Genomic DNA, 27,819 nt, shown 5'->3' with positions numbered 1-27,819 from the left:
AAATGAATAATTGTTTTTTTCACATTTGGTCCCTCTTTAAGTCTCAAGAGATTGATACTGATGATGAAATATACTGGGAGGAACATGAAGGTGTACCATAAATTATTAAAATGTACAAGTAACTAAAAATCTGCTCTTATTAGAAAAATCTTTGTTTTCTAAATATCTTGCCAGAATCACTGATACAATTTCTTTCTCAGTTTGTTAGGGTGCCTCATCTTTTGCTCTGTTGCAACGTCCTATAAAGATTTCCCTTGCCTCTGGTTTTAGATAATTAAACTCTATGACCTTAAAATATAGAAACAAGATGTCTATAAACTTGCCTCTCTCTGGTCATTCTCAAACCTAGAGGGCTAAATTTAATTTTTATTCCATAGTTAGAAAGTAGAAAGTAAAAAGAAACATTTTGAATCTGCATATCTATCTTACTTAACAAGAGGAAATGAGCCATCATTTTAAAATGTTATGACATGGAAATAATTTGAGATAGCTATAAATTGATTGAGAGATATTGGAGGTAGAGAGTGAGTGCTGAGACTACTAAGTAAGGAGAAGATGAAAGAGGGACCAAGAAGGATATTTCTTCTATTGCTAGCCACATGACTTTGGCCAACTAAACTTTAAAACCCATTTTTTTGTTAGTAAAGTGGGGCAAAAATTCCTTCCCTGTTGGTAGTTGAGAGAAATATGGGGGAATCCCCTGATATAACAGTACTAAAGAGATGATGTACAGAGGTGCTTATATTCCTACCTTTAGCTCCAGGTTTTGACTGTGGAGACAGCTTTGAACTCATTTAGTGTGTGTATATTTACGTATGTATCTAGCTCCTAATTTAAATTATTTGGGAAAGCTTTTTAAATGTTTAACCTTTGGAAGAAGGTCTGTTTCTTTAATTACTAATTACTTTGTAGGTCCTTTGAATAACAGTGGATGAAAGGAATAGTCACAGAAAAGGGCACCATTCCCTGAGAAATGGAATCTGCTACTGCTGAAAAGGGAACATGCTTCTAAGGTTTCAAATGAGAGGCTAGCAAGATAGTCCTGAGTTTGTTTTTGATATATACCCATTCTTGTTTCATGACTCCCATGTCTCTCTTCTCCACTCCCCATCCCTTAAAAGCCTCCTCAGGTAGCTATAGGATGGGTTCTCAAAATGCAGTTGATCCCAATCTTTTTACTGCTATCGCTCTTTCCATTGTTTTTTTTTTAAATCACAAATGTGACACTTTGAAACATTCTGTCTGCTAAACTGCATTTAGTAATCACTGATTCATGATCATTCTTCTAATACATGAATAAGACACAACTGAAGTTTAACAATGTCACGCCAGCATGTGATAGGGTTGCATTGCTGAGCAGGTGTAATTTCAGCCACTGGCAGAGAAACTGATGTTAGCAAGGGGTTAGACAAAGGGAATGTACAATTTCTATTAGGATTTTTCAAGTACTGAAAGTGGTTTACACAAGCCATCTACTCTCAAGGATTCTATGGGTCTGAGATCCCAGATGAACAGGATCTCACATTATATGAATATCTGCAGTAAGCCCATGCTTTGCAGATTTTATTCCTATTTATAGTATAAGGCATTAACTGCCAAAGGCATAATACCTCCCCAGGCAACTCTGGATTTTTATTAGATACTTTCTATAATCATAATCTATAGGACTGAATTTTTTTTTGTTGTCTTTTTGCCTTTTCTAGGGCTGCTTCCCACGGCATATGGAGGTTCCCAGGCTAGGGGTCGAATCCGAGCTGTAGCCACCGGCCTACGCCAGAGCCACAGCAACTCGGGATCCAAGCCGCGTCTGTGACCTAAACCACAGCTCACAGCAACGCCGGCTCCTTAACCCACTGAGCAAGGCCAGGGATCGAACCCGCAACCTCATGGTTCCTAGTCGGATTCGTTAACCACTGCGCCACGACGTGAACTCCGGACTGAATGTTTAAATGGAAGAATTCCAGATAACCTGGCAAAAACAGGGGACCTATATAGTAAGCCATGTTCTTTACCTATTAGGCAAGTTTTGTGAATAAGTATATAAAAATATACATACATATAACAATATTATGTGTCTCCGCATTGGCCACTTTCAGTAGATTATCGTCAAATCTTAAAATATTCCTATAAAGTAGATGTTGTTACTATCTTACTTTACAGATGAGAAAAACAAAAAAATCAGATAAGTTTTTAACTTTCTCCATCACACAGCTACCAAGGATTTAAAAACTTACCTGACTCCTAAGCTTGGGTTACCATGCCATTTCAAAAGAACAGTTTTCTCTTAGTGATAGCAATGGGAAAGAGAAATCAAGAACTAAAATTTCCACATGCAAAAATTATTAGTGGAAAAAATGTAAATCACCTCTCGTAGAGAATAATCTCCCAAACAACAATTTAAGAACATGTATATTCATCTTTAATATCTGTGGTCATATTTTGTATTTTGTAGAAGGCAAGTTTATCGATTTCATAATAGGCTTCATAATGCATCCAGTGGCAAAATTAGATGGATTTCATTGGTCCCTAGGTGTGGCTAGAGCCAGCCATAAAAGACTCTAGGTTCCTCACTGTATTAAGAAACTTGTCCAGGTCCAAGATCAAGACAGAGCTGTTGGTACTCCTTTTTCCAAGGATTGGCAGGGATAGGTACAGAAATGGAGAACTGGAAGCAACACCCAGGAATCTGTGTGAGCTCAGTATTTCAGAGGATCTTCAATGAATCTTTCACTATCTAGTTGTGGAAATACCTCTGCAACATACCCGTCAAGGGATCATCAAGCTTCTGCTTGAATGTCCTAAATGAGGGGAAGTTCATTACTTTACAAAACTGCCTATGTCATCTTCAGAGAGTTTGTCTAATGGGAGGTTCTTCATACTGAGCTGAAATCTTTCTCCTAACTTCCATTCACTGATGCTGACTTCAAGCTATAACACCCCTTAAACCAGTGCCTCCCTCACATGGCTTTTCTATCCAGATTACCCTTCTGGGTACTTTGCTCAGGGTTTTGCATATCCTTGTGGCCACAGCTAATCTTGGAGTGCCACAGTACGTTGGTCAAGGCCCCTGAAAACCAACAGTCAGGAGTGAGTGATCCAAATACTATGAAACAGAGTGGCATATCTGGTCTTCTCTCTTCTGCAGTTTTGTTTGTTTGTTTGTTTGTTTTTTATTTTTATGGCCACACCTGTGGCATATGGAGGTTCCCAGGCCAAGGATAGAATCCAAGTCACAGCTGCAACCTATGCCTCACTGTTATCACGATGGTGACAGCTAGAAAGAAGCACTCTATTTAGTCATCCTTGAGATCTAAGGCTCTGACGATCCTTAGAAATCTCTTAAAAGAAACATCCCCTCAACTATAAGTTAGCATTAGCATCTACCCAACATGCTGAAACTAGTTTTGACTGCTCCATGTTCCCCAAACCCAAGAGAACTGACCATTCCACTACTTGGTCTGAAAAGGCCTGCCAGAAAAAATTCTGGCAAGAGTATGTAGGTCTTATCATGAACAGAAGGAACAGATCAAATGCAGATGGATTGTCTATCAGCCATCTTCCATCTCTTCTCTAAATCTGTAATTCAGAACCTCCCTTTCACTCACAAGCCTTTTTGCCACCATCTGTTTCCCTTTATCTCCACCATGTGAGAACATCCTGACTTCTCAAAGTCATTTTACAGAGACAGCCTCAAACATGGGGAGGACCCAAAGAGTCAAGCCATACGCCTGTTGCCATGGGTATTGTGGACACTGTCGGTCAATCACAATGTGGAGCCATTTGTTCATGTTCAAGCTGGTCACAGAGAATATCTTTGGCAGCAATGATTGGATGAAAGGAATTCTTGTTGCAAAGTACCCATCTATATAAATTATTTTAATGATAAAAGACATTAGTTGCAAATGACCTATGCAACCCAAAAACATTATTTGCTGGGGTTTTGTGTTGAAATCAGGTGAGAGCCACTTAACATAAGAATTCAGTATTGATGTGGGTATGGAAATTCATTACTGGGTAGTAAATTAGCATCTATGTATTTGAGAAACTAATGAATGTCTATCTGATGATTTAAGTTAATTATACTTAATTGGAAGAAGACCAATGATTCCATGTTTAAATTGCAAACAATCTATATATTCCTAATAAACTTAAAGTAAAATAAGCTTTAAAAAAGCCAATGTCAAAAAAGGAAAAAAGCCAGAAACTACAACAAAATATATAATGAGATTAATAACATATGTGCTTGGCTTTAGAGAATTCTTATAAACTCAACTGATGAAGACATTCTATATTAATGCTGTACATTTTTACAAAAAGTTTCCAGAAGTAAAATAAAAATTAAACATTTATGACTGGAGTTAGTTGTAGTAAGGAATTGGATGTGAGTGTTTGATTGCTCTTTGTGCCTTCAAAATTCTGCAGGAAATTTTGTCTTCTTTTAAGTCCATCCAAAATGATTGAATTATTCGATGCCAGACTCTGTGTCCTAAAGATATTAAAAATAACAGAATTATTGCCTTAAAAAGGGCTTGCTATGGTTACCAAAGGGGAAACATGGGGCAGGGGATAAATTAGGAGTTTGGGATTAACATGTACACACCACTATATATAGAATAGATGACTAATGGGGGACCTGCTGTGGGGCACAGGGAACTCTACTCTGTATTCTGTGATAACCTGTATGGGAAGGGAGACTGAAAGGGAATGAATGTACGTGTATGTATGGCTGAATCTCTGCTGTGCAACTGAAGCTTGCACAGAACTGTAAAGCAATTATAATCCAATAAAAAAAAAAAGAAAGGGGCCTCGATTTCTAAGCAAGGCATTACATCTTCATTTGTTACTTTGAAGCAATACATTTACTAGCAGGAACTAACTTATCAAATAGGTGAATCTTTAAAAATCTAATGTGTTCTTGAGAGTTCCCAGGTGGTCTAGCGCTTAGGACATGCGGTTAGGACAGTGCTTTCACTGCTGCAGCCAGGAATCAATCCCTGGTCTGGGAACTGAGGTCCCATATCAATCCACTGCAGGCAAAAGTGCTCTTTACATTTTAAAGGATTCCGAATAGTTTATATTTTATGAACATCTGTTCTCAGATTCAGTATCAAATATATTCTAGTCAGAAACAGTGAGTTCTCTGAAAAACTCTTCTATACAACTGAAATGACCAATACCTTCTTGTGTAATTTCTTTATTTTTTGAAACATCATATGGAAGAGAAAAGCCAATTACAATTTTTTTTTTTGTCTTTTTAGGGCTGCACCCTTGGCATATGGAGGTTCCCAGGCTAGGGGTCCAATTATAGCTGTTGCCGCCGGCCTACACCAGAGCCACAGCAACGCCAGATCTGAGCCGTGTCTGCAACCTACACCACAGCTTACGGCGACACCGGATCCTTAACCCACTGAGCGAGGCCAGGGATTGAACCCACAACCTCATGGGTCCTAGTCGGATTTATTTCTGCTGTGCCACGATGGAAACTACATATAATACTTTTCATATTGACAGTGCTCCTTTCCTAGGAGCTGTAAACTATGTTAGTCCCTTACCTAACACATCTGCCTTGCTTCAGTCAAGTAACATGACTGGCTGGGCATTTTGTTTTGCTTTTTTTTTTTTTTTTTTTTTTTTTTTAAATAGCTGCACCTGCAGCATATGGAAGTTCCTGGGCTGTGGGTCAAATTGGAGCTGCAGCTGCTGGCCTAAGCCACAGCTACAGCAACACCAGATCCGAGCACATCTGCAACCTATGCTGCAGCTCACAGCCATGCTGGATCCTTAACCCACTCAGCAAGGCCAGGGATCGAACCTGCATCCTCCTGGATACTAGTTGGGTTCTCAACCCACTGAGTCACAATGGAACCCCGGACATGTTGCTTTTGACACTCCCCTTCTCCTACCTTGCCTCTTCTCCCTCACTTGTCTATTACATTAAGGTATGTCTCAAAAATGTGTCCTTCATAAGTCTTTTCCACATAGACCATCCCTCTTGTTGGGTTCAATTTGTTTGTCTCCTCAACTAAACTGGAAGTTTCCTATAAATAACACCTTGTTCATCTTTGTTCTCTTAATCATTATGACAATTATAACATCTAGTTGATGTCCAAATGTTATCTTCCCTCTCTTTTTTTGCTATAGATGTCTTAATGATTATAGTTATGTCTTTCAAGAAAACATAAGCAACTTTTAAAAATTAAATTTCTTGGAGTTCCCATTGTGGTGCAGCGGAAACTAATCTGACTAGGAACCAAGAGGTTGGGAGTTTGATCCCTGGCCTCATCCAGTGGGTTAAGGATCTGGCGTTGCTGTGAGCTGTGGTGTAGGTCACAGACAAGGCTCAGCTCTGGTGTTGCTGGGGCTCTGGAGTAGGCTGGCGGCAACAGCTCCGATTCGACCCCTAGCCTGGGACCCTCCATATGCCACAGGTGTGGTCCTAAAAAGACAAAAATACCCCCCCAAAAATTTAATTTCTCAAGGTTTCTCATAAATTCTCAATTGCTTATCAATTTATCTGTTTTATTTTTTTTTTTCTTTCAGCCACATCCTCGGTGTACAGAAGTTCCCCAGCCAGGGATTGAAGCCTAGCCAGATCCTTGACCTACATCACAGCTGTGGCAACACTGGATCCTTAAACTACTGCAACCTAAACCTCAGCAGTGGCCAGAGCTGCTGCAGTGTATATGCCAGATCCTTAACCTGTGCAGTGGGAACTACTGTTTTGGTTTTGGTTTTGCTTTCGCCAGAGAGAGAAAAAGGGGACCAATGGTCTATAGTTTTACACCACTGTTTACTGCAAAGACATGTTTTGATAATTTAATGACTTAGTGTGAATTAAATCACTGTTTCAAGCAGAAAAATCTTATTCCCCAATAAAGTAGATAAGTTTAAAAAAATATAGACTTTCAGGAATTTAGCCTAAGGAATGTCTGAAAACATTTATATAACTCAATGCAGATTGACTTATTATGGCAAAAAATTAGGAGGAGTCTAAATGTCAAAAGAAGGAAAATAATGGTTATGTGAATAACAAGGTCCACATAATAGAATACTAAGGAGCCATCTTTAAAATGAGCTGGAGGGAGTTCCCATTGTGGCTAAGCAGTAACGAACCCAATTAGGATCCAGGAGGATGCAGGTTTGATCCCTGGCCCCAATCCGTGGGGTAAGTAAGGATCTGGCACTGCTGTCAGCTATGATGTAGGTCGCAGATGAGGCTCAGGTCTGGTGTTGCTGTGGCTGTGGCGTAGGCTGGCAGCTGCAGCTCTTATTCCACCCCTAGCTTGGGAACTTCCATACGCTGTGGGTGCAGCCCTAAAAAGACCAGAAAAAAAAAAAAAAAAAAGAGCTGGATATATAAGTATTGATTGTAGGATAACCATGATAAGTTAGGTGAAAAGAGAAAGCTACACCTCTGTATGATTTGTTGTTAGAAAATGATTTATAGGAGTTCCCGTCGTGGCGCAGTGGTTAATGAATCCAACTAGGAACCATGAGGTTGCGGGTTCGATCCCTGGCCTTGCTCAGTGGGTTAACGATCCGGCATTGCCGAGAGCTGTGGTGTAGGTCGCAGAAGCGGCTCAGATCTGGTGTTGCTGTGGCTGTGGCGTAGGCCGATGGCTACAGCTCCAATTAGACCCCCTAGCCTGGGAAACTCCATATGCCGAGGGAGCGGCCTGAGAAATGGCAAAAAGACAAAAAAAAGAAAAAAAAAAGAAAGAAAATGATTTATAAACACACAGAAAAATGCCTGAAAAAATATATTTCAAATTGTTAACAATGTTTTAGATCACCTCCATGGAATAGGAATGGAAAAGACTGGGGAATGGAAACTTCCACTTATACTTTTTACACCTCTATATTACTTTATCATTTCAAAAGAAGATACACAGTAATTTTACACAATAAAAAAAGAATGAAGATATACACCAAATTTTAAGAATAATTTTTTTAGAAAACTAATAACATGGCAGAAAATATTCATTATATGCTGTTGAAAAAAACAAGATGCAAAACAGTAACTATAGTATGAGTTCAACTGACAAAATATACAGATCAATATGTTCAGACTGAAGTGTTATAAATAAAAAAGGATTCTCAAAAATAGATGGTAGGGTGATTATAGGTGTTTTTAAAAAAATTCGTTTCAGTACTTGTCAAATGTTTTATTATGACCAAATTACTTTTATAATCTGAGCAATGTTATATAAATAAATTGGCATGGAAAAAAAGCAACGTCTCTATCTCAACCTGTGCAAAACCAGAAATATATGTGAAAACTTCCAACTTTTGGTTCAGAAAGTGCTTGGTTTATGGACGTTCCTTCCTATTTTTAGAAGTAACCCAAGATTTAGTGGTAGGGGAACAGTCAAACCTTGGTTCACATTAAAAATGAGCTCTCGAAATTCCCATTATGGCACAAATCCAACTAATATCCATGAGGATGTGGGTTCAATCCCTGGCCTTGCTCAGTGGGTTAAGGATCCAATGGATCTCTCATTGCAGTGGCTGTGGCATAGGCCTGCCACTAAAGCTCTGATTCAATCCCTAGCGTGGGAACTTCCATGTGCCACACCTGAGGCCCTAAGAAGCAAATAATAATAATAATAATAAGGAATTCTATCCTATTAAGAGATTTCACTTTATAAAATGTATTTAGGAAAGGCTGGCAGAATTGCATCATTATGAAGTTTATTCAGGGAGTTCCTGTCATGGCTCAGTGGTAACGAATCCGACAAGTATTCACGAGGGCTCGGTTGGGTCCAGGGCCTTACTCAGTGGGTTAAGGATCCAGCGGATCCTGCACTGCTGTGGCTGTGGCTGTGGTATAGGCCTGCAGCTACAGCTCTGATTCGACCCCCTAGACCAAAAAAAAAAGAGAAGATAATTGTTTTAAAGTTTATTGAGGAGTCTCCCACCAGGTAACTCAATATGCCCTTGATTTGAATAATTCCTGTGGGATTGTGGCTAATCACTTTTCTGTGGACTTACCGTGGAGAATCTATTCCACTGTCTCCTGCCATGCTCTGATTTTCTGTTCCTTCCAAGTGACTGTGCTGAAGACCTGGAGCCAGCAATGGCGTCTGTGAAGTGGTGAAGAGTTCTAACTTTTGTGTGAACTGTTTCCTCATTTCCTGATTCTGAGCACTGTGATACCAGCTAGCTGGATTCTTTCCTGGGTCACCAAGAGAGTCTTGTGGGATTTCAGTCTCAGAAGCAGCTTTTCTTGTGCTATAGTAATCAAATATACTCCCATCAGCAGGAGCTGAGGCCTGCACACATTTACCTATGCTGGGTTCCTCTTCATAGTTAAAACCAGACTGGGTCCCTGAATTGAGGACACAGCTTTCAGCAGAGAGATTAGGTTTTTGGCTTTCACTGGGGCTAGTGAGCAACCCAGTGGGCGTGTAATGTTCATTTCCTTTAAGCCCCTGAGGCTCAAATCTATGTGTGTTGCTACTGTACTCAGTCAGAGACCTTTCAGTCACCTTTTCTTTGCCTAAATGATTCCACTTGCTTCCCCCTGCAAAGGAAAACTGAACGTGGCCAGGCAGTATTTGAATTAAGTCATCATTCTCAGAAAAGTCATCCTCATCTAGATACAATGAACTGCAGGCACCATCATCATCTGCTTCATTAGGATCCAAAGCCTCATCGTTGTCAGAAAGCCCTTCATTTTCTAAATTCATGGTCTCTGCTTCCTGGACCAATGCCTTTCTCAGGAGAGTGTCCTCTGAGTCTCTGTCTTGTCTCTTAGGTTGTTTCAAATGGTTTGCACCAACAGGGTAATCCAAAAGACCAAGATTTTGGAACTGGTGCATTGTTTCATCAACTACTCTACAAGCAGGGGATGCTTGGTCTAAAGAAGGGGAACCTCGGGATGGCAGGACATGCTGTGTTTCTGTTGTCTCTTCGAATGTGGCAAAGTGAGAATAACTTTCCCTCAAGACTTCAGGCGTTGCTTCATTTTCTCCCCCATACACATCGTACCTCAACATGCTTTCTCTGAGGGAACAGCGTTTACTATCATTCTGCAAAATACTACATTGAGAGTAATTGAAGGAGTGATCTCTAAAGTCATCACTGGTAGGTTTGACAGTGGAGTGATTCACATAAATGGATTCTGCTCTCAGTTGATCATGACATTGTTCCCCATATGGCTGTTTGGTTTCAGCTGAAAAGATTCTTGAGGAATCCACAGACCTGGACCTTTGGAAAGGCTTTCCCTCTGGTCCAGTCTGACCGGGTCCCAGATCACTGGTCTTCCGGATGTTGTATACTTTGGTTATTGGGCTCCCTCGGTGAGACAAGCCCTGGAAAGGATTACTGATTCGCTTTTTGTAGATCAAATGGGAATCTAGCACTGATGGATTCCCAGCAAGTGGTTTCTGAAGTACTGCTTCATTGGGGCTTTTAATTCTGGGGGTGGGCTGTGTAGCAGGGAGCTTGGGGTGTTTCTCCAGTCTAATGCTTCCTGGCTGAGGCCCACTTCTCTGACTCCTGGCTTTGTGTCTACCCCTATGTGAATGGCCCCGCCTCTGAGGTTTCACAGACAGGCCTTGTCTTTTCTTAACTCCCACTTTTGAAGGATATTTATGCCTGAGTGTCAGCACATCAGTGGAAGTACCCTGGCTATTATATTTTTTCTGTTCTTCATATTTTTGCATTAGGACGGTATGTTTGATTAAGTTGTCAACAGTCAGAATGGGATTAATTCGTTTGATTATCTCATGTTCAATGTCTCGAGGGATATTGTCCAAGTTATCTTCATCTCGAACAGGCCATTCTTCCGGTGGGAACTGGGCCGAGAAACTGCTGTGCTCTGTTCTGGATTTCTCCTTTCTGGATATACTGCGCCAGAAGAGGCTAAAGCCAAACTTCTTGGCCTTTTCTCTGTCTTTTGTGTATGGTAAAGGTTTGGTGCTCTCACAGATGTGATTATCCTCAGACACTGAAACGGCTTGATTCGGTACCAAAGATCTGGATTCCCCAAGACCTTTCTGGCATTTTCTAGTCACTTCTGCAGCAGCTGGTGGTTCCTGTACATCCTGAGTGCACACATCAGGGAAACACCGGCAGGAATGACAGTGGGAAATGGGGGTTGCACTTTCTTTCATGAACTCTGCACAGCTCTTCACATTCACTAGATATGTAACAGAAGTTGGCATCTGGGGACTTTCATCTGACATGATTCTCTTATTTTCTCGAGCGGGTGTGTTTGTGATGAAGTAAGTCTGAGGAGTGACTATGAAGTATCCTTCTCCAGTGTGATAAATCTTCCTTTCTTTAATGAGAGTTCCCAGAGTGGTATAAAGAGTGTCTTGAGATGGAATTGCAATGCCTAAAACAAACAAGCACTTTATGCTGAGAGATTCTGAAATAAGAAGCATTTTAATGAGTGAAATCAATAACTAAGAAATGACCACGCATTTGCTTGATGAACCCAGAGCTAATTGTAACACAATTGATATATGTAATTCAAACGCCAAAAAAGCATTAACAGTCCTCATAATTCAATTAAGGATCAGGAATATAATTTGGTCCACACAAAGACATATGCTAGGTTAATGGTTAAGCAGAGAGAAAAATACGAGTTTACGCAACTAAAAACACCAAGTTAGACAACCTCATAAGTCTAAATTTTGACTAAGGGAAGCCTTCTTGAGAGCAAACATGGAAGCTTTTAAAAACCATACATTCAAAGCTTAAATCTTAGAAAGAATCTAAAGAGAAAAATGAGTGACCTTGCAGCGCAGTGGGTTAAGGATCCAGCATTGGTACCACAGGAGTTTGGGTCACTGCTGTGGCATAGGTTCGATCCCTGGCTCAGAAACTTCCACATGCCACAGCATGGCCAAAAAGAAAAAGAAAAATGAAAACCAGTCTGTGCTTGGATGAGGGCAAACTACCTAACATCTGCTGATTTTTCAAACTGGAAAGGTAATAACTTTAAAAGAAATTCCCTTTCCAAATAGCAATGTTCAAAATCATATTTATCTTGTGGAAAAGTGTGCAACACTGGAAGAAATACATCAATATGTTAATATTGGTTTACTTTGAGTAGTGGTATGAAAGTGACTGCTTTCCTATACTTTCTGGATTTTCCACAATAAGCATATTTTGTAATGGGAAAAATAAAAAATGCTCTTCTACATTCATGAATTGGGATATCATGTAGCTATGAAAAGAAGGAGACAGATTGATATAAGCTTATATGGGAAGATCTCAAGGAGTTCCCTGGTGGCTCAGTGGGTTAAGGACCCAGTGTTGTCACTGCTGTGACAAGGATTCATTCCCTAGCCTGGGAACTTCGCCATGCCGAGGGTATAGCAAAAAAATTTTAAAAAGAAAAAACAACAACAATGAAAAAAGAAAGATTTTAAAAATATGTCTAAGTTAAAAAAGGAAAAGTGCGGAGTTCCTGTCGTGGCACAGTGGTTAACAAATCCGACTACGAACCATGAGGTTGCGGGCTCGGTGCCTGCCCTTGCTCAGTGGGTTAACGATCCGGCATTGCCGTGAGCTGTGGTGTAGGTTGCAGACGCGGCTCGGATCCCGCGTTGCTGTGGCTCTGGCGTAGGCCGGTGGCTACAGCTCCGATTCGACCCCTAGCCTGGGAACCTCCATATGCCGGGGGAGCGGCCCAAGAAATGGCAAAAAGACAAAAATAAATAAATAAAATAAATAAAATTATAAAAAAAAAGGAAAAGTGCAAAGAGAAAGTATAGAATGATCCAACTTATGTTATTTTAAAAGGATACATAGGAGTTCCCTGGTGGCCTTGAGGTTAAGGACCTGGCATTATCACCGTTGTGGCTTGGGTCACTGCTATAGTGAAGGTTTGATCCCTGGCCCGAGAACTTTTGCACGCCACAGGCAGGGCCAAAAAACAAACAAGCAAAAAAGATACATATATTCAAATACGATTTATGAATGTGAACATAAGAAACTATAACAAGACAGTCACCTCTAGGAAGCAGCAATTTAAGAATAGGAGGTAGGGGGAGAAGATAAACCTTTTGTTTTTGGCTTTGCTCTCCTTTCTAGAGAGTCTGACTTATTTATTGCCATAAACATTGTTTTTGAAAAAAGTTCATCTGGAAAATAAAAGAAATACTCGGGAGTTTCCGTCATGGCGCAGTGGACATGAATCCGACTAGGAACCATGAGGTTGCGGGTTCAATCCCTAGCCCCACTCAGTGGGTTAAGGATCCGGCACTGCCGTGAGCTGTGGTGTAGGTCGAAGACGCGGCTCGGATCCTGCGTTGCTGTGGCTGTGGTGTAGACCAGTGGCTACAGCTCCAATTGGACCCCCAGCCTTGGAACCTCCATATGCAGCAGGTGCAGCCCTAAAAAGACAAAAAAAAAAAAAAAGAAATACTCATCACATTTGTTGATGCAGGCCGTTTTCTGGCAGGGCTCTAACATAGGGTTCTATAACAGAAAAAAAATTGAGTATCACCCAGTCTATTTATGTGCTTAAGATCATTTATAAATAGAAACCAAACACATGCAATGAACTAATAGAAACAAACTTGTTACTCTACCTGGGTAATGTTTCATCAGATATTCCAATAGTGATCCCTGTGTTGCTACAATCTGAGCAGCATTCATATCAGATACAGCACAGCAAAGAACTTCAGCCAAAGGTATAAACTGAGATTGAGCTATTGGATTCATCTGCACTGGAAAGACATCACCTAAATTGGAGATTTGGAAAAGAAAAAGGGTGATAAATTAGATTTAGTATAAAATATTTGAGGGAGTTCCTGTCGTGGTGCAGTGGTTAACGAATCTGACTAGGAACCATGAGGCTGTGGGTTCAATCCCTGGCCTTGCTCAGTGGGTTAAGGAGCCGGCGTTGCTGTGAGCTGTGGTGTAGGTCGCAGATGCGGCTCGGATCCCGCGTTGCTATGGCTTGGTGTAGGCCAGCGACTACAGCTCCAATTGGACCCCTAGCCTGGGAACCTCCATATGCCGCGGGAGTGGTCCTAAAAAAGGGGAAAAAAAATTAGAATTAGTGAATCAAGAATAATTATAAAGACTGACTGGGAGGTAGAATTGCTATTCATCAGTCTTTACTCAGTCTGTTAACATGAATGAACTGTGATTGAAACAACAGAAGAAAAAGGCTTACATCATGATATCTGCTTTTAAGAAGTCTAATATTTGTCACTACTTGATAAGCAATAGATAGTAGGTTTCCATGAGAAAGGTACAAAGTGCCAATGGAGTTCAGGTGAGACAATGCTTATACAGCAATTCACATCTTTCAAAGCACTTTGTTTTCATGTTAGCTACCTGAGATAGGCATGGACAGGATTATTATTTAAAATATAGGAGTTCCCGTAGTGGCTCAGTGGAAATGAATCTGACTGGTATCTGTGAAGACGCAGGTTCATTCCCTGGCCTCTCTCAGTGGGTTAAGGATCTGGCGTTTCTGTGAGCCGGGGTATAGGTTACAGATGAGGCTTGGATCCCGTGTTGCTGTGGCTGTGGTGTAGGCCGGCAGCTACAGCTCTGATTCAACCCCTAGCCTGGGAACCTTCATATGCCAAGGCAGTGGCCCTTAAAAAAAATACATACATATATATATATACAGAGAGAGAGAGAGTGCGTGCCATAAAAAGCTCATTTAATTGTCCCCAAGGCCTAAAAGCAAGTAATGTGACAGAAATATGTCTTCTGAGAAGTTTCATTGTGGCTCAGCACTAATGAATCCCACTAGTGTGAAAGAGGACATGGGTTTGATCCCTGGCCTTGCTCAGTGGGTTAAGGATCCAGCGTTGCTGTGAGCTGTGGTGCAGGTCAGCAGCTACAGCTCCAATTCAAACCTAGCCTAGGAACTTTCATGTGCCCTAGGTGTGGCCCTAAAAGACAAAAAAAAAAAAAAAGAGAGAGAGAAATAAGTCTTCTGACTCCTAATCCAGTATTTTGTCATTCCACACTTTCCTAATCAGAGTGATAAGGAAGCTTTGAACAAGGAAAGTACGGAAGTGACTTCCAATTTGCAGGAATACATGGAGCATAATCATGGAAGGAGGAAAGATATATAAGAGCACGGATAGTTATCCTGGCTAGACAGAGCTCAAGGGTTATATAAGACCAAAGTGGAAGATAAGGCTGGAATTGTAAGCTAGTCTGTATCGTTTTTCCTCTTTGCCAGTGTATTAAATTGTTCTTCTTAATGTGCCATTAGTCACGTTGAGTTTTAGGTTCTGCTGGATATCCAAGGGAACTCCCCTCACTTAATTGGAAATGAAGGACTAAGGCTCAGGAAAGCAATTTGGAAATCAACCAATAAAGATGAGAGTTGAGGAGTTCCCCTCCTGGCGCAGTGGTTAACAATCCGACTAGGAACCATGAGGCTGCAGGTTCCATCCCTAGCCTTGCTCAGTGGGTTAAGGATCTGGCGTTGCTGTGAGCTGTGGTGTAGGTTGCAGATGCGGCTGGAATCCCGCGTTGCTGTGGCTCTGGCAGAGGCCGGTGGCTACAGCTCCGGTTGGACCCCTAGCTTGGGAATCTCGATATGCTGCACGAGCAGCCCTAGAAAAGGCAAAAAGACAAAAAAAAAAAAAAAGAGAGAGAGCTGAAGCTAAGGAGTGAAATACATTCTTTTAACAGGAAGAGTGAAAAAGAGAGAGTCAAGAAACAGTTATATGAGGAACTATCTATATTTAAGAGATAGCAGAAGTAGGGATCCACAAATGAGAGAAGGCACAGTAATGAGGATAGGAGGAGAGAACCAAGAGTACGAGAAGGGAAAAAAAAGATTTCCAAAAGAACAGCAAATCAACAGGGTCAATGTTTAAGAGAGAACAAAAAAGTTGAGGGAGGAGAAGAGGCAACTGGATTACTTGCTTGGAACAAGGTGACCACTGGAAACTTTCAAGAGAATTGTTTTCATGGGAAAGAACAGAAATTAAATGTCAGATTGAAAGAAAGGGAATGGGTGAAAAAAAGCGAAGTTAATGGGTCTTCCCCCTAGAGCAAGATTTCTCATCTTTGGTACTTCTGACATTGGGGGCCAGGTAAAGGGTGACCAATCGTCCCAGTATACTCAGGAATGAAGGGTTTTCTGGGACACAGGGTTTTCAGTGCTATAAACAGAAAGCTGAAGGCAAACCAGGGTGGTTGATCACCCTAACTAGAGAATTATTTCCTGGGGCGGGGGTGGGGGTGGCTGTCTTGTGCATTGTAGGATATTTAGTAGCATCCTCGGCCTCTAGGTGCCAAGAGCATCTCCCACGGTTACAGCAACCAAAAGTGTCTCCAGACATTGCCAAATGTCTCTGAAAGGAAAGGGTTGGAGGTCAAAACTGCCCTAATTGTAAAGCACTGTTCTCAGACCATTTGTTGGAAAAATCTGATTGTGAAAGAGTAGAAAAAGAACCCAACCCAGAAAGGAGTATGATCAAATGAACATGAATGTATGTGTATGTTGAGATTTTCTTAAAGAGCTCTCTACATTTGGATACAAAAAGGGCTTAGTGGGTATGATGAAAATGATTCTGGGAGGGAGAAGTCAGTCAGACAGCAAGATCCCAAATGAGGGCAAAGAGGAAAAAAACACATGCACAGGTAAAAGAGCTTTCTTAGAAATGAGAAGGATATTTACAGCCAATTAAGCTGACCAGCGCCCTTTTCCCCATGGGGGCCTGGTGTGCAATGGCTGCAAACAGCAGCCTCCCCGGTAGTGTATGCACCCTGTTGCCTGTATAGGTTGCCCTAAGGGACCTTGGAGACAGCCCTTTCCAGCAGACATTCATGACTGGCATGCTGTCCCCAATACAGGCTCCAGACAGCTGCAGAACGAGGAGCATGTGATTGAGGCACTACGCAGAGCCAAGTTCAAGTTCCCTGGCCACCAGAAGATCCACATCTCTAAGAAGTGGGGATTTACTAAGTTCCACACAGATGAATTTGAAAACATGGTGGCAGAAAAGCGGCTTATCTCGGATGGCTGTGGGGTCAAATACATCCCTAATCTCAGCCCCCTGGACAAATGGTGGGCCCTGCACTCATGAGATCCTCGGCGGCATTGTCCCCTCCTTAACACTCACCAATACATCCTACTTGCCTGTCAAAAAAGAAGAAAAGAAAAAAATGAGAAGGATATTACTTTATCTGAGACTTGAGACAACAGAGGGTGGCAGAAGACCAGAAATATATCAAGGCATAGAAGGAAAAAAATATTAGCATAAGAAGGTCATGTGATCTCTGCAAAGTTAGGCGGAAAGAAAACAGGAATGGGAGGAGGAAAAAAACGGAAATGAGGAGGTGAAGGGTAGAAAGGGAGTTTGAGGAGTTATTCTTAGAGCATGCTAGGAAATTTAAAAATTCATACAAAGACTACGCAGGAGCCTTGGGTCTCAAGGTGATTTAAGTGTGATTTTTGATTACAGATGAAGTAGCAATCTGGAATAGAAAAGGATAAGAGTCTAGGAGACCAACAGTGCTTCTAAAACGTTAATGTGCATATGAGAATCACTAGGCGATTGTGCCAGTGTGCAGATTCTGATTCAGAAGATCTGAAACAGAGCCTATGATTCTGCATTTCTAACAAACTCCCAGGTGATGTCCATGCTGCAGGTCTGAGGTCTGCTCTTTGGAGTGGTAGCCCATTAGGGTGTTAATGATAGCAATGCTAAAGTTTGGCTACTTTTAAATATACTGGCTGGGTGTGAGGGTTTGCAGCCAAAGCTGGTCAGAGGCTCATAGTACTCATTGTATCTGCAGCAGGAAACTGATAAGCAGCTGTTATTAAAGATCACACTGGTCTGTTTCCTTGTTTCCTTAAGCGTCTCTATTTAGCAGTTTGGGGCATCTTTGACCTTGGAAAGTCATAACACAGGGCAGAAACTGCTGTCTGCTTTGGCAGCCTAGGGAAGGATCTTCTCTTGGCCTGCTTGGTGCTGTCTTACTGGGCGATGCGAAGATACCTATAGCATTCTGAGAAGCTAGGATGTATGGCTAATCAATTAGCATTTCAAAGAGTGGTGATAAGAGATGATGCTATGAAACTTATTGTTAAGAGGGGAACACTAACCTAAAATTCAAAATCCTCCTAGAAACTCTACCTCTGAGCTAAGAGTAATAAGCCTTTCTCCTTATCTTCATTCCCCTTTGCTTTTCTTTTTTCCCTCCGCATCTGAGATTACTTTCTTCTCTTTCATCTCCCTCCTCAACCCGACAAAATACAGTATTAAATTGCCCTTTCACTCTTGTTTATGCTTCTTAAACATAACTCCATGTGCTTAATTTAAAACAAACCCTCTTCCTCATCTTCCAAGACAGTCTAAGTGACTTTTTTTCTTGTATGTGATTACCTGTCCCCACTTGATGTGGACTTAGAAACCCTTAATTCAAAAAGAAGGAGGGAAAAGTTCTCCTCTCCTAGAAAGATAAGGGCAAAACCTAAAAAGAATTTGCTCAACCGCACTATATATACTCAAGTCTCATCTCAGCCCTAGCTTAAACCCAGTCACTTGGAACTTTGAGATTGGGGTTGGGGGAGTGAAGGCCAGAGACTTTTCAGGAGATGAGCGGCTAGAAACTCAGTACATGTCTGATGCTCTTGTTGCGCCCCCTGCCGGTGGCTTCCCATTTCTATGCAAATGAAAACAGGAAGCTGTCCTAGGGTCCAGTGAGGGATCCCCACTACGCCTTTAGGCTAGACCTGAAGATGCCCGTTTCCAGTTCAATCCTTAAGCTTGTTTCCTCTTTTCATAGGAAAATGAATAGTCAAAATTGATTTTTTTATGGGACTGCGGGAAGGGGTTGCATGGGCTGTTCCTGTACACTTCTTCACAATCTCCTGTATATCTATAACTACTTCCAAATAAAAGTTAAAAAAAATAGATTTTACAGAAAAGACTACTTTTGATTAACAAGCGGAAATGTATGAGAAACAGAATTTTTCTTACATTTTAAAAATCCCAACTTTTTCTTAGAGTCCTAACATTGCCTGCCAAATCCAAAGACACTTTTAGAACTTTTATTCATAATTCTTACTGTAGTGTGGGGATGTTTATTTTAAAAGAGTAAACATATCTACTACCAACTAGAAAGACAACTGTCTTTTAGAGAACATGTTAAAATCGCATTAACCTCTGCTTTGGAGCTCCCTCTAGACAAAGCCTAGAGAAAGTTTCTCAGTACATTTTCTTCACAGCCGTTGCTAAGATACGTCTTCAGGTGCATAAATCATCAAGAGTTCTTTTATGCAGGAAAGGAGAGCGAAGCCTGCCTGACACGAGAACATCTGTGATAGAAGCAAGAATCATTTTCCAGCTGCAGCCACAGTTTGTTTCAGTTACTTTGGCACTTGGGTTTTGGAATGCAGTCACCCTTACAGTTTTACACGAAAAAATTAAACTTTCAGTGGAGAAGATCCCCCTTATAGATGTAACTAGATTTCACAAGAAGAGAAGGCCAGCCCTTTGGCTTTATCCTTAGCAACTATGGAGTGACTGAAAGGCACCCTTAAGTGCAGGCCTGCTGTGGACCTCTGACCCTTGAACTAAAGCAGGGATCAGAAGGCAAGAAGAGCCTGTGGGCCAGAGTAAACAGTTCACAACAACATTCTCTCTGTTCACACAGTCTTATACTCTTAGGTGCTACAGAAATGGGAGAAGTGTTTATACCAAAAGACTGGTTTCTCAAAAAATACCAACAAAGTAGAACCATACGGATTAGCACCTGTTACATATAACGCCACCCTTTCTGTAAAGGACATTTTTATTGCTACCCTGCTGTATTCCTGAAAGATTCAGTTGGGGTGTGTGTATATATATATATCTTCCTCATATCTTCCAAGATATGGGGTTAATAAGTTATATGAGTTTTAAAACAATTACTCTTTAAAAGCCCACTTTTTCTAGGGAAGATAAAACAGTGTAAGGCAAATTAAACACACGTAGCATGTAGATGCCCAGGCAGCAAATGAAAATAGGGTTCTCTTAACTATCAAAAGCAGATGATATCCAGTGAAGTCCAGGACAGCCTCCTCTGAGCTCAGGATCCTAAAACCGTGACTAGAACCAGCTTCCTGTGTGATGGACATAAGATCATACAACCTCAGGCAATCAATTTCCGCTCTGGCACCCAAGAGCTGTGGTCTAGAAGAGCCCCATGGCCAACAGGAGCAGAACCCCCTGGAAGCGTGGCTTGTTCCTGGAGTTGGTGACAAAAGCTCAACAATAATCCAGCACAATCAAAGACCTCATCAAAACTCTGAGGAAAAAAGAGGTGGTTTCTTTATGTCAGGACACCAAGGCCTCCTCCATGGGCCTCAGGTTTTTTCCAACCTGAGGTTTCTAGCCTGGCTGTTTTCTAACAGCAAAGAAAAATGGCTGAAAGAGCTATTTCCTAGACAGTTCATGAGGCGTGAATACTCCTGCCCCAGTGTAGAAATAGCAAGAGGTACATTCAAGACAAATATGGACTGCCTTTTCACCAGACCAGAGAAGGCAACCAGTGGAGACCAAGCAAACCATCTCCAGGAGCTGTGGTACTAGAGAAATCTTCAACCAGGGACACAGGACTCCTAATCTGCATTCCAGTCAGTGGGAGTTTCAGTAAAATTACAAGCCTACACTTTGCACTCTCCAAGTGAGAAAGGGAGAACCAAAATCAAGATACAATCTGCCTATCCTGAACCTGTGTTTGCTCTGTCCACTGAAAAAAAAGCTTTGAAGTAAAAGAGTACTAAAATCGAGTGTTTGTTTTGATAACTGAATGCTCTAGTTAAATTTCAGGAACAAAGTGAAAGTTTTCCGTAAAAATTTACCTTTAGGGAAAAAAAAACTACCATGCAATATTTACATTTATCTTAGGCTTTTAAGGTACCTAAGCAAATTCAAAGAGGGCCTTCTCCTGGAATCTAAACACTGATATTTTCATCTAGGGTGCTTGAATTTGATTGTAAGGTCCCTAGGAAACTGTGCCAGCAAATATGCACAAAAGAGGAAATATTTCTTTGGAAATTTGGAAAGCATTCACATCAGAACTCAACTGTTTCACATTAAAACCTGAATTTGCTGTAAGATTAAACTGTAGACAAAACTAATCTTAACACTATTTGATATTTAAAACACAAAATTTTTTCTACTCTACATGTGTTTAGTCCCTGTGCAAGTGTGTTTACAGACTCTGTGCTAGGCGGTCTGCCAGAAATTCATGCATTATTGACCTTCAAATGGTTTAACTGAGCCACTCAAACTCAACTAATTACCCGGACACATGAAATCTGAGAGCATCTTTTTTGGGCGCCTGTATTGAATCACACTGTGGGAAAAGTATCTTCTAAGTACATTAGAAATAACAATGGAGCATGAATTAAACAGCCTGCAGATAGACTCAGGTTAAATAAAAAGGATGTTTTGTTCTAAGTAATCCAAGAAGCTTCCCTTATTTTAAAAGGCACTTTTATCCAGGACAGAATTTCCAAATTTCTTTAACATTAAAATGAATCCTGAACTTTTAAAAGTGAAAGTACTCTGTAACAATGTGTGTCTCATCTGAGATTAGATGCTGTGCAAAATTTTCCATGACTTTAAATAATTAGATCTATTGTATTATAACCTTAAATAGGTTCAGATAATCAAACAAAATGGGAACAAAAAGGAGAGAGGTTTCGGGCTGGCAAAACCAAGCACCTCTCCAGGTCAACCTTTTATGTCAGTAAAATAAAAGAATGCAAACAGGTTCCTCCGCATTTAGAGACAAAAAGAGTACCAAGACTCAGAAACTGGCTGTAGATCTAAGGGTAGTCAGGCTATCTACCATGGAAGCTGAAATTCCTTCTCAGGCACGGGGATGTTTATTTTGGATTCCCAGACAAATCCTCCCCTTCTGGGAAGTACCCTCTGTTGAAAAACTAAAGGCTTCCCTCAACAGCGGGAGTCCTTACTTGCTATCTTCTTTAATAACTGCACTTCAACCTGTCAGGATTAGTAAATTAGAGGCTCCCATTTTTTTTCAAGTGAGTTATATCCTCTAGTATGGACCAGCAGTTGCGTTACAAAGGTCTTGGGCCATTTATGACGGAGACCTATGTGGCTGTCACAGCACAAAGATATGTTTGAAAAGACACATAATCAGCCCTGTTAGGGAGCCCTTTGAGTTCCTAGCAGCCTTGCCTCTTAGAGATAGATACAGGGAGGCCCCCCTGGAGGGAGGGATGTGAATGACTCAAACCAGCTGATCTTTTTACAAAACACTAAAATGAATTCACACTCAGCCCCAAAGCCCTTCAGGCCCGGTGGTGCCCTTTTCTAACCTCTATTCCCTTTGCCTCTTCCACTCTGGATATGTTAATGACTTTACCCAGGTGTGTGTGTTTTCTAAATCTGTCTAAATAAATTAGTGGCTTAAAACAACACTGATTTATTATCTCACAGTCTATATAGGTCAGAAGTCTGGTGGACTCTCCTGGTTCCTCTGCTCCAGCACTCATGCCCTGGGGTCTGACTGGAGGCTCTGGGAGAGAATCTGCTTCCATGCTCATTCAGGTTCTTGGCAGAATTCAGTTCCTTGTGGTTGTAGGACTGAGGTCCCCCTTCCCTCCATGGCTGTCAACCAGGAACCTCTTCTCAGCAACATAAAGCCACCTGCATTTCTTATCATGTTGCCCCCTTTATCTTCAAAGATAGCATGGAATCTTTTTCACACTTCAGTTCTCTCTGACTTGTCCTTCTGTTGCTTCACTTCTGCTTCCAGCCAGAGAAAGTTCTCTGCTTTTAAGGGCTCATGTGATGAGATTGGGCCTACCCATATAACCCAGGATAATCTCCCTAAAGTCCATAACCTAATTACATCTGCAAAGTCCCTTCTGCCGTGTCAGGTAACATATTCACAGGTTCCAGGGATTCGGATGTGGACATCTGTGGGGGCCCATTCTGCCTAGAACAGCAGGTATAAGGGGGCTAGGAAAAATGGAAGAGAAGCACTGGTTGCAGACTTTTTCAGTCTCTCTATCTCCTTAAAGTGGCTGTGCAGAAAAACATCCCTTCTTTGTCCTCCAGGCAAACCTGGGGCTGATTTAAGATGAACCTCCTTCCCAAGATTCTGGAGGATATACAAGGCAATGACTGTGACTGGCAGCTCTCATCTCTGCTCGGCATCATGATGATGAATAGAAAGTACCACTGTACAAAACGGGGGTGGGATTTGAGCACCAAGGCTGCTGTTTTGTCTGAATAATGGAGAAATAAAAGTTCCCTGTAATGAAGAAGCTGTCCTTTAAATCCACATGGTCTTCACATTACGAAGGAGTACTACACTGGACCTCAGGCGATCTGATCGTGATTCGAATCCAAATTCTGCTATGTGGCTTTGAATATACCACCTCTCTTCCCTGGGTCTCAGTGTCCTTATCTGTAAATGTGGAGCTGAACTAGCCAAGCATGTCCTAGAAAATGTTCTGTGAAAAATTCATGCTATGAAATGCTCTCTAAGAAAAGGGTCCCAAAGGCCCAATGTTTGGAAAACGCAGCTTGCTGTCACAGGGACTTTGTTCAAAGCTCTGAGAACTGCAACAGAAAACCTAGCTTATTTAACCCAATGTCTCCCAATCATATTTGGCAACAATATCTTTTCTCCAATAACCTGTCATTAGGGATTGTTACTTCTTTTCCCTCCACTTGGCCTCTCCTTGAAGAGTCGGTACTCCCTCACCTGGGGGACCTTGTCCCCTTTTCCTGCACTTACAGCTCTCTTCCCCACCTCTCAGGGTTTCAGAATCCTGCCACGAAGACTGGCTCAAATGCCAACTGACTCTCTCATAATACTCTGCTATTGCAATAGCACAGTCCTTCCATCATTCCTTATCCAGCAAATATTTATTGAGTACCACATGCCAGGTAGCGGGGCTACAACAGTGAACCCGACACAGTCCTTGCCCTCAAGGGCCCCCATTCTAGTGGGGGAGCAGTAGTTGGAGGCAATCATAACCCAACACGATGGCTATCACTGATAGAATTGGGACTCAGTCTTCCTGGGCCCCACTCCTGAATGCCATTCTCAGAAGTCTGTGGATGCCTGGGCGTGACCATCACAAGGAAGATGAGCCAGACTTGGCCCTGTGGGGCCTCCAGGTACCTAAGACGGCATGGGCTAAGAGAGTCCTGGAACTGGTCAGGCAGACCTGGGCTCGAATCCTCTACTTGCACATGCTGACTGCGTGCCCTCTTCAAGTATTCATTAGTGACTGTTCAATATGAATAACCAGCATTTGGCTCACACACTATTGTGGGTAAACAACCACAGGCACCTGGAAGAAGATCTGATACACATCAGTTCTTAGGGATGTTAGCACTCTTCACTTTTCTTCCCAAATGAGGGATATTAAACTTGATCATCCTTTGTTCCATCTCTTTATCAGTACTTTGAAGGCTTCTTGTAGGACACTGGTTCTGCACATGGATGGGTTTCTTAGCCAATCCCGACTTTTCTTTTCCCAACTTCCACAGCCCATTTGATCAGATACTAGTCCTGACCGTGATCTTCTCCCAACCTGGGAGAAAACAATGTATGTAGGTAAGGCTTACCGCTAGCCCTGCTTTTTTCTATTCACTAACACTTGATTGTGACTCCTTGTGGCCAAAATTGTGGGTTGGCACGTTCAACCCACATTCCCAACCACCTATTTCTTTGCCTTCCACCAAGGTGGAGGCAGGAAAGTGTCTTGTGCACTCAATTTTCCGGTCTCACTTAAAACTGGTGGCTATGTGACCTCATAGTGGTCAACAAGATAAGGGCAGCCAGGTGCCACTGCCAAGAGAAGAGGAGCCTCATGAGGGAAAGGCCCTTCCTTCATCTTCTACTTTTTCATTCTTGATTCTTTCTCCCACCCTGGATCCTGATGAGATCACGGCCAGTTTGGGACCATGAGGTAACAAGCATGATGTCAAATGACCCCCGCACTCAGGAAGATAAAGCAGAAAGAAGGAAGGAGCCCAGGTGTCCGACAGCCTCGTTGAGCCTCTGCGCTGGCCCCAGGGGCTGCCTACCTCCAAACTTCTCATGACAAGATAAACCTTCCCCTTATTTTTTCAGGCCATTTTTAGAAGGTTTTCTGTAAAATCTGCAACAAATCACTTCTTTAATCAATCTACTTCGTCAAGGACATTTGACATTATCTCCAACGCATATTTTCTGCTGTGGACAAAATGCCTGTCTGGCCAAAAGCTTGACTAAGCTTCTGGATTTTATACCAGCTGGATCTTTTTTTCAACCTTACCTCCTGGGAAGCTAGAAGCCCCCACGGATGGGCATTTACAGAAAAGGCGTCAGGGCTCCTGCAGCTTTACCCTTATCACGTCAAGTCAGGGACATGCCATGAGAAGAAAGCGATGCAGAAGCTTGAACTAGAGTTGCTCATTTTTAACTGTCTGGGGAAATCTGTCCTAAAATGGTTACGACAGGCACTCCCCTCTCGAAGAGGAAGGACATCCTTATTGCATGAAGAAATCACAGAGGGGAGGAGAACAACTGTCATAGCTCCTCCAGCTCCAATTCAAAATGGGTATCTACAGTTAAATCCCTAAGAACGGATGCCTTTCAATCTCTCCTGAATAAAGCCACTAAGTCCATATCAACGTTAAAATCGATGTAAGATTAACTCAGGATATGAAGAGGCAAAGAATGCATAAACCCACTGAATATTTGAGTCATCCCTGTCATTTGTTGAAGAAAGCTGTCTTTCCCGAAAGAGCCTGGATCCACCCAGGTCCCTGGGCTGGGTCAGTGCGGTGCTGGATTAAGCCCGGCAGGGGCTTCCTGCTGAGAGGACTGGGTTCTGGGGTGTGAAGGGAGCTGGAAAAGGGCTCTACTTTGCATCATAAGATAAACACACACAATGCTGTCTTTCGCTCCAAGCTGAGCATGTGCCCCGCCACCCCCCTCCCCACACACACACCACACACACTTTACCAAAAAGCATCACAAAAACTTCAGCTTTGCCTGTCCCCCTCCTACTAAAGGAGGTGGGGGTTGGGTGACTCACCAATAATGAGTGAGAATGAGAACAATGAAATGAGAATAATGAAAAGGATCTGCCCAGAATCCAGGGAGGCTTATCAGTGCCCACAGGCAGCCCCCACCCCCCCAAAGCAGGCTGCTCTGCCCTGTCAGGCATCCTCTCTCCCACCAAATCTGGAATTTCTGCACCACTGAATTTCTGCATCAACACACTCTCTCACTTTCCCCTGACTGTCTGCCTCGATCCAGCTGCTTTCAAGTTGATTACAGACTCTCTTTTGGCCTCCTGAAATAGTAACTTTTTAAAGATAAAAGCCACTCCAGGGATACGGGTCACATAAGTGTGTTTTCCTAAGAAGTACACCTAGGCTATTAGAAGCTTTAAAGGACATAAACTTTTTTTTTGTCTTTTTTTTTAGGGCCGCATTCACGGGTAGGAGTCGAATCAGAGCTGTAGCTACCAGCCTACACCACAGCCACAGCCAGATCTGAGCTGTGTCTGCAACCTACACCGCAGCTCACAGATATGCTGGATCCTTAACCCACTGAGCGAGGCCAGGGATCGAACCCACAACCTCATGGTTCCTAGTCAGATTCGTTTCTGCTGCGCCACGACGGGAACGACATAAACTTTTTTAAGACTGTGAATGTCCTTTTCCTCAGCACAGGCTTCATATCACATCTGGGCAGGTGTGACTGCACCTCAGTGGGACTTGAACATATTTCTACAAGGTCACTGCCTTGGGAATGAAATGTAAAGTCACCCCTCTGAGAAATCTTTTTTTTTTTTTTTTTTGCTTTTTAGGGCCACACCCATGTCACATGCTGGTTCCCAGGCTAGGGGTTCAATCACAGTTACAGCTGCGGGCCTACGCCACAGCCACAGCCACGTCAGATCCGAGCTGCGTTTGCGACCTACACCAAAGCTCACGGCAACACTGGACCCTCAACCCACTGAGCGAGGCCAGGGATTGAACCCGTGACCTCGTCGTTCCTAGTGGACTTGTTTCCACTGTGCCATGATGGGAACTCTACCCCCCTCCCCCGCCCCTGAGAAATCTTAAAAGAGGCAGTAGGTCTTGCCTAATACCACTGACTCTGATCTTTACATGTGAGGGTCATCTGGTCAGTGCCTCTAGGACCCGACCACCAACTTTACACTAAGCCATCCATCACTGCACCTCTGACCCAAGGCAGCCAGACATTTTCTCCGATTATCTTCTGGCAGAAAGAGTGTGGGTGTGTGCCCATCAAGTCGTTATCTAACCTTCCCCTGTGCCTTCCACACAGACATGGCCCTTCCACCCCACGGAGAACAAATGCACACACTCATTCTTCCTCCCTCTCTTGGGTTTCAGCCCAGAACAGGGGGCTCCAACATATCTTTTAAATACACTTGCTTCCTAGCTTCCTTAGCCACCTTGTCATCCTTTTTAGGAGTCTAAGACTGGCATTCTCTATCTACTCACGAAATATCCCCTCTCTGCTCCCACTAATACACACAGAAAGTTTTCTCACCCCCTGCTCACTCACCGATCCTCTTGCCCAGACGACCGTCTCCCCCGCCTCCACCACCTCCTGCCTTAGCCTGACAGCCCCGTGCACTGTGCCTGAGCTCAGAGGCAGAACAGCAAAGTCAAGGCTGTGGAACTGCCTGGGGCCAAGCAGATGACTGGGTCTTGGGAGTTGTGCATCCATCCTTCACCAGCGGACCAATGGAGCAAACTATTAGCAAGAGAAGCAGAATCTTTGAAGAGTTGGGCCCTTCTGAATAAACGTTCCTGAAAATTTGGGACCCTCAGGTTAATTGACAACTGTATAGTGAGAGGACTTGAG

The 27,819-nt window shown here is 42.4% G+C and overlaps 1 protein-coding gene and 1 non-coding gene across 2 annotated transcripts in view; one reads left to right on the top strand and one right to left on the bottom strand.

Annotated features, from left to right (window-relative positions):
• Positions 1 to 2,396: 2,396 nt before the first annotated feature.
• STOX1 (storkhead box 1) overlaps positions 2,397 to 27,819 on the bottom strand; it is a 57,154-nt gene continuing 31,731 nt past the window's right edge. The window contains 3 exon segments of the mRNA XM_047761859.1: positions 2,397 to 4,486; positions 8,992 to 11,341; positions 13,548 to 13,700. Coding sequence (XP_047617815.1) covers positions 4,339 to 4,486; positions 8,992 to 11,341; positions 13,548 to 13,700 — 2,651 coding nt within the window. The 3' untranslated portion in view covers positions 2,397 to 4,338.
• LOC125117123 (small nucleolar RNA SNORA70) lies at positions 16,615 to 16,750 on the top strand. The gene has a single exon (XR_007132492.1). It is a non-coding gene; the product is annotated as a small nucleolar RNA SNORA70 (small nucleolar RNA).

This window comes from Phacochoerus africanus, chromosome 15, assembly GCF_016906955.1.
Source record: "Phacochoerus africanus isolate WHEZ1 chromosome 15, ROS_Pafr_v1, whole genome shotgun sequence".
Classification (NCBI taxonomy): Eukaryota; Metazoa; Chordata; class Mammalia; order Artiodactyla; family Suidae; genus Phacochoerus; species Phacochoerus africanus.
The sequence above is the reverse complement of the archived record's forward strand: the minus strand, read 5'-3'. Positions and strand labels throughout refer to the sequence as shown.